This window comes from Montipora foliosa, chromosome 8 (assembly GCF_036669935.1).
Source record: "Montipora foliosa isolate CH-2021 chromosome 8, ASM3666993v2, whole genome shotgun sequence".
In the NCBI taxonomy this organism is placed as follows: Eukaryota; Metazoa; Cnidaria; class Anthozoa; order Scleractinia; family Acroporidae; genus Montipora; species Montipora foliosa.
The window spans coordinates 48,608,178-48,614,395 of record NC_090876.1 but is presented as its reverse complement, the minus strand read 5'-3'; the positions used below and the strand labels follow the sequence as shown (position 1 = coordinate 48,614,395).

Here is a 6,218-nt window from a genome sequence, read left to right as displayed (position 1 = left end):
AAGAAATAAATAAAGTAAAAATAAAATATATAAGCATACAAGTACATTCACAGATATCTAGCATTTACATAGAGCAAGAACCTATAAGATGACATTAAACATAAGGAAGTAATAATGATAGCTAGAGTGTGATCAGATCTATTAACTCTGGTATGATTAATAATGATAATTGGTAAATCAACATAATCATCCTCGTCACCAAGCACCGCAAGTGAAAACTGGTGAATCTTGTTTTTGGAAGGTTTTTGAAAGTCAGGCTTCAGGAAATTCCATAACTTAGCTCCGAAAATAGAAAACGAATTAAGTCGAATACTCAATCTTGATTTACTAACATGTAAGTTAAAAGATTAAGAAAATCTAGTGTGATATGAATGAACGTAGGATGAACAGGTGAGCAGGACACATATTCTGAGGCGCAGAATTGGTAGATATGTCGTGCGTAAGAGAACATACGGTTTCAAAATAAAGCATATTGAGGAGTAAAACATTAGCGGAGACAATCAAAGGAATAGCAAGATCTTCCTCAAATAAAGCAGTGCAGCTTGGCCCCAGGCAGCAATTCCATAGTAAGTATATGGAAAAATCAGAGAACGGTAAATTTGGATTCAACTATTTAAAGGGACGGAGTGCCTTAATCGTGCAATAATTCCAGCAACTCTGCTGATTTTAAACTAAGGGCAATATCGATGTGATATTTCCAGATTAAGCCGGTTTTTTTATCGATGAGCACTCCCAGGAACTTTACATAATCTTTGCATTCAAGAGAAGTATCGATATCACTATTTGAGGCATTATCATGTATCCTTATATTAATATGATCGTTAAGCTTCTTTTGTGATAATCTAAAGATGACAAAATTGGATTTCTTTTGCATTTATGGTCAGCTTATTTGCATTTAAACAGTCACAGACTTTCTGCAATTCGATGTTGATTACACTTTCTAGTGACTTCAAACCCTTATCAGCATACCTCAGGTTTGTATCATCAGCAGATAAATAAAAAGAAAGCTTCTCAGAAGAATCATAAATACGATTAATATAACTCAAGAAAAGCAGAGGGCCTAGAACCGAGTCTTGTGGGACCTCTGTATAGCATATTTCTTTTAGATGAAATTTGATTATCAATTCGAGTAGTTTGAACACGGCCATTATACCGTAATGATGATCATGAGATAGCTTACTCAGGAGAATTAAATGATCCACAGTACCAAATGCCATTTTAAAGGCAAGAAAAATACCACAAGTGAATAATTCGTTATCCATATTTTTTTGAATCGAATTAACAATATCCACAATTGGAGGTTAAATATCAATAGAGTTATTTCAGTAGAGTTATGATTTAGAGTTAGAGTTAACGACTGCCAAAATCCTGAATTCAAGATTTTGGAAGTCCAAAATCTTGAATTCAGGATTTTGGCAGTCATTAACTCTAACTCTACGACATAACTCTATGAAAATAACTCTAAGAATAGCTGTCCCCCCACAATAGACCATATTCGTATTCTCAGTATGGAACTACAATCCTGGCCAAAAATAATGGGACAATTTGCTACATATATCTCAAAGTCTTTCTCTTCCCCCCCCCCCTCCCGTCGCAATGTTGTTACGCTGCCGTGTTTATGTACAGTCCGAAGGATCTCAGCAACTATCAACATTGCGAGGGGGAGGGGGAGTTTCTGAAAATGAGGATGAGAGCTTGAATAAGGTTATGGCGACTGCTTATAGATGTGTAAAATAAAAATGTACAGTGCCTGAGCAATTTTGTGTTCTGTCCCGTAACTTTTTGGCCAGGATTGTAGCTTGCAATGGAGGCTAATGCTGGGAATATATTAAAAAGTATTTGCATTTGAAAAGATTCCGCCGCATTAGCCTCCATTGTAAGCTAGTTCCAGTCCAATACTGAGAATACGAATATGGCCTATTGCATGCTGAGTTGACAAGCTGTATTCTCACGAAAACCATACTGGCCATTGTACCGAAGTCCATTTGATTCAGCATAAGATTTTAATCTATTATAATGCATAACTTTCTCAAAGAGTCGATTGAAAAGTGAAAGAAGAGAAATGGGGCGGTAGTTACCAGGGTCCGTTTTATCGCCGCCGTCAGTTGTAAATAGGAATGACTTTTGCTTAATTGCGATGGATATTGTCCTGTTGTGACTAGACTGAGTCGCAGACAGACTAAACCACCGGTTTTTGACCTACGTTTCGAGTTTTATGCCCGGCTACGCGGGCTAGTTGTCACAAAAGTATTCATTATTTGTGCCAGTGGTAAAGAGAGTATAACTAATGGAAGATTTCAATACGCGAACAGGACAGGAATATAAGCCATGTGATTTATTAGAAGGGAGAAGCAAAATTTCAGTTTCGAGTTTCATGGAAGTGGTTGGCTCGAAGAAGGATGAAGTAGCTGAATTATTGCCGGAGAGATAATCACTAAAATGAAAATTGGCAGGAGGTACTGATGTCGCAAGTGTTTGAACCACAGAAGAGAAGTAAATATAGTGACCGAACTCCTGGAGGGGGGACTGGACATTTCAAGGCTTTTTTTTCAAAAAACTAGCCGTACGATCAGCGTTAAAATTTTGGGAATTAATAAACAATATGAAGATGAAACAGTCAAAATTTTTTTAAAAGATTTATCAGACAGTTTTTCATTTATTATCAAAATAGACGAAAATCGACGTTTTTGCCATTTGCGAAAAAACCTGTCTGACAGATTTGAATAGATAATCACATGATTTCTCGTGCAATTTGGAATAAATAAGCACGAACAATTTTTTCAAAGACGACCAAAATTACACGAGCCCGTAGTAATTTGTAGTCTTTGAAAAATTTACAAGGGCTTATTTATTCCAAATTGCACGAGAAAAATCATGTGATTGCTTGACTGATCTTCTCTGATCCAACCATTTGCAAGACTAATTGTCCACGGTTTTTGCAAAGGTTTAAAACCTCAACTTCACTTATTAATAATATATATAAATATACTCACGCGTATCACGCAATCAGGGCGCGCGCTTTATCTGAAAACAAAAGATTTGATTGGTTCTGACCGAACCCAATTGTTTATTAGCCAATCATAATCCACAATTTCGATGTGCAATTTGTACTGGTATTACACTTTTTGCACTGCGTTATACTTGAAATCCACTTCTCTCAGCCAATCAGAATCGAGTATTTTTTTTCATAACAACAGTAAAAGGTTGTCATCAGCATGGCGCCACACGCTTGCCGTCGGAGAACAGTTTTGCTGTTCCCAACCCAGCTTACCACATGTATGGCATGTGAAGCGAACACACCCGCCTGGTAAGTTAGCTACACCATGCTGATAAGGCTCAAAAGGCCGAAACAGCTGACCATGGCTGCTAATTGACCGGGTGAAAGCGAGCGTGATGGGTTGGCCACACTGTGTTGGCGTGTGTCACCTTGCTTTTATTATTGTTGTTAATTTTTTCATGTATATTATTAAACTACTTATTTCTATACACGATTATTTTTAATTTTCTCGCTAAGGAAATCCTAGTTTTTTGGAAGAAAGGCCTTTGAAATGTCTAGTTTCCAGTCCCCCTCCAGGAGCTCGGTCACTATATTTAACATTTCCCCCTGATTTGCATTTATTTGTTAGGTAAAATTACATGTTGCTAACACTTCAGAAGAGACATCCTGTTGCTTTGATTTCAGAGATTTCAAAATCTTGATCTTTTTCTTCGGACAACTGTAGTAAGCCACAGCGAAAAGTTATCTTAGGATATTGTAAGTATTTCGCAATTAATGTGCCTTGGTTACGTGACTCATCCTCTCACTGGAGCAGTACCGAGAAACTTAACTCAGTTTGGGCATTTGCCTTTGAGTACATAGAGTGGTTTTCAATTGAGTGTCCAAAGTAATCAGTGAATTGCTTGGTTTATGATTACTTCACTACGGTGATCGGTTCAAAGTTCTCGCGCCACTTTTTCAACCAATCAGGCCCGGATTGCTCGAAGCATGATTAGCGCTAACCAGCGTTAAATACCACGGATACCTATAGGTTTTGATACTTCTTAACCAACGGTTAGCGCTAACCAGGCTTCGAACAATCGGCCCCAGAAATGAAACCAAAACCAATCGTGGCTCGCGCGTGCACATTTTCCCGAGCTTTATGTTGGCAACGTGTAATTACTTCGAGTTTTGATTAGTTTACTGGATTGTCTCCGTCCTCTTTGATTGGCCGAAGTAATTACTTTGGTTTTGGTTTTACGACACTCGATTGAAAATTGCTCTTGTTCATACACCTAATTTTCCAAAATGGCCGCCATTTTAGTATTCTTTTGTTTCCATGCAAATTGGCCCTTATGACCTCGCATTCAAACGTAAAATTCAAAAGAATATTTAACCTTAAACGAGGCCAAAAGGGCCAATTTGCACGGAAACAAAAGAATACTAAAATGACCGTATTTTGGAATAAGGTGTATATAGATGGACCGGTTATGAGTTTCTGGAAATTACAAAAGTGAGAACAGTGGCATCGCGCTTCTTGTCAACTTGACCGTAACCATATCCTCAGTTGACGACTGAGTTTTGAATAAAATAATCGAAACTTTTTTTTGCGCCTGTTTTTTAGAAAAAGGATGTGGTTTGTGCATAGTTAGGGCTGAAACAACCAGTTACATAACCATCTCAATATATTAACCATGCCGTTTCACAACAATTTTTCTCTCTTTTAAGCCCATGTTATCGTTTTGCGGTGCTGTTGTTTCCGTAGACCGTCAACGTTTTCCATAAGTTCCCTGCTAGCCTGGGACCAGGCTCCCAAAGGTGAGGAAAAACTCTCTTCCTTTCTGAGACTGAAGTGCCCTGGGTTCTCGTCTCTTTAGTGACGTATAGAGTTTTCTTTTACGAAGTCAAAAGTCCATGCCAAATGAAGGTTATTGAATAAAGAAAAAAAAAAAAAACAGAATCTCGTATTACAATTAATATATTAACCATCATGCCTACCGCTCTAAAAATTGAGCTTAAATTCCCATAACCGGCTTACGTTACTTGAATAAAATGTCTTCTTCCGAATGGCGTTTTTGCAATGCAGTTGAATATTAAGTATGGCGGAAATAACTTCTTGTGTTCGAAAATGATAGAAGTCTGAAAACGAAATATACAAAAGGAGGATTTGTGTTTGAAGTCACTTAACTGTAATATTCAAGCCGACACTAATTTGAAATCCTTCTTCGTGAGCATTGGCGGAAATGAAAACATTTGTTCGAACACGGGCCCAAACCACAAGTCTCTATGCGCATCTATTGAATTCCTCGTACCTTTTTCTCGTTTTCAATCATACTTTTAATTGAATTAGTAGAGCTTTCCATATCTTTAATTCAGTGACTATTCCTAAGGCCCAAAGGAAAACATTGAGTTATTTCAAGCGATGATAGCTTTATCACATTATATTGGCGTGAATAAAGCAATTCATGAAAATAATTATTGGCAATTGATGGTCAGATGGCGATAACACATACCTCTGTTCCTGACATCTGTTCGCTTATTTGACGTAGTCTTTTCTCGGGCTTCAAGCGTGCTTCAAACTTTGCAGCAATCGTCCTTATTCTCCCGTAACTTTCGAAAGCCATTTTCACGGTCGATGCGCAACTCTCCTCAAAACAATAGACACTTGTCGTGACCGTATGAAATTAATAGGCAAAGGAATGTGAAAGGCCTCGACATATCGCTTTTCGTCTGACAGAAGTTCAACTTGCAAATATTAACAGTTTTTCCGCCCTGGCCGCGCGATCTCGACCGTTTCTTTGCAATAAATTCCACCGTTAAATGTCTGCAGATGAAACAGACTCAAGTGCCTTTATTTTTACAGCAAGTATTGTAACCTCTCCGATACTTTTATATATTGACATCTATATTTTAAATGCATGGAATACTTGGTAAAAAGGTAAGTGATTACAGCCATCGGCATGCACCGAAAAAGCTGGAAAAATAGCTTGTGTATCTGGGAAAAGATTTCTTAAAGACGACCTTGAAAGAGTCTTAGTGATAAGAAAAAAGCTGTCGTGGCTTCATTTATTGATGCTTTAATCTTGAACATTTCAAATTAAAGAGAAAGACGACCCCTTCCCCACTTCTACGAGGACAAGATGGGGCGAGTGACTGCCCGTTCCTTTGCGCGCGGTTTATCATAGATTTTATTTTGTCGAGGGGGGGGGAGGTAATGGTAAAAATTTCCTGCTATTTATTA

The 6,218-nt window shown here is 37.9% G+C and overlaps 1 protein-coding gene across 2 annotated transcripts in view; it reads right to left on the bottom strand.

The window, feature by feature from the left end:
- Positions 1 to 5,884, bottom strand: part of LOC138012537 (partitioning defective 3 homolog) — a 34,266-nt gene extending 28,382 nt beyond the window's left edge. Inside the window, exons 1-2 of one of the 2 annotated variants that reach the window (XM_068859338.1) lie at positions 5,491 to 5,636; positions 5,290 to 5,362 (exon numbers count right to left, since the gene is read on the bottom strand). In XM_068859338.1, coding sequence (XP_068715439.1) covers positions 5,290 to 5,340 — 51 coding nt within the window. In that variant the 5' untranslated portion in view covers positions 5,341 to 5,362; positions 5,491 to 5,636. Of the gene's footprint in view, positions 1 to 5,289; positions 5,363 to 5,490 lie in introns of both variants that reach the window. The other variant, XM_068859337.1, reaches the window with a different exon arrangement.
- Between the last annotated feature and the right edge of the window lie 334 nt (positions 5,885 to 6,218).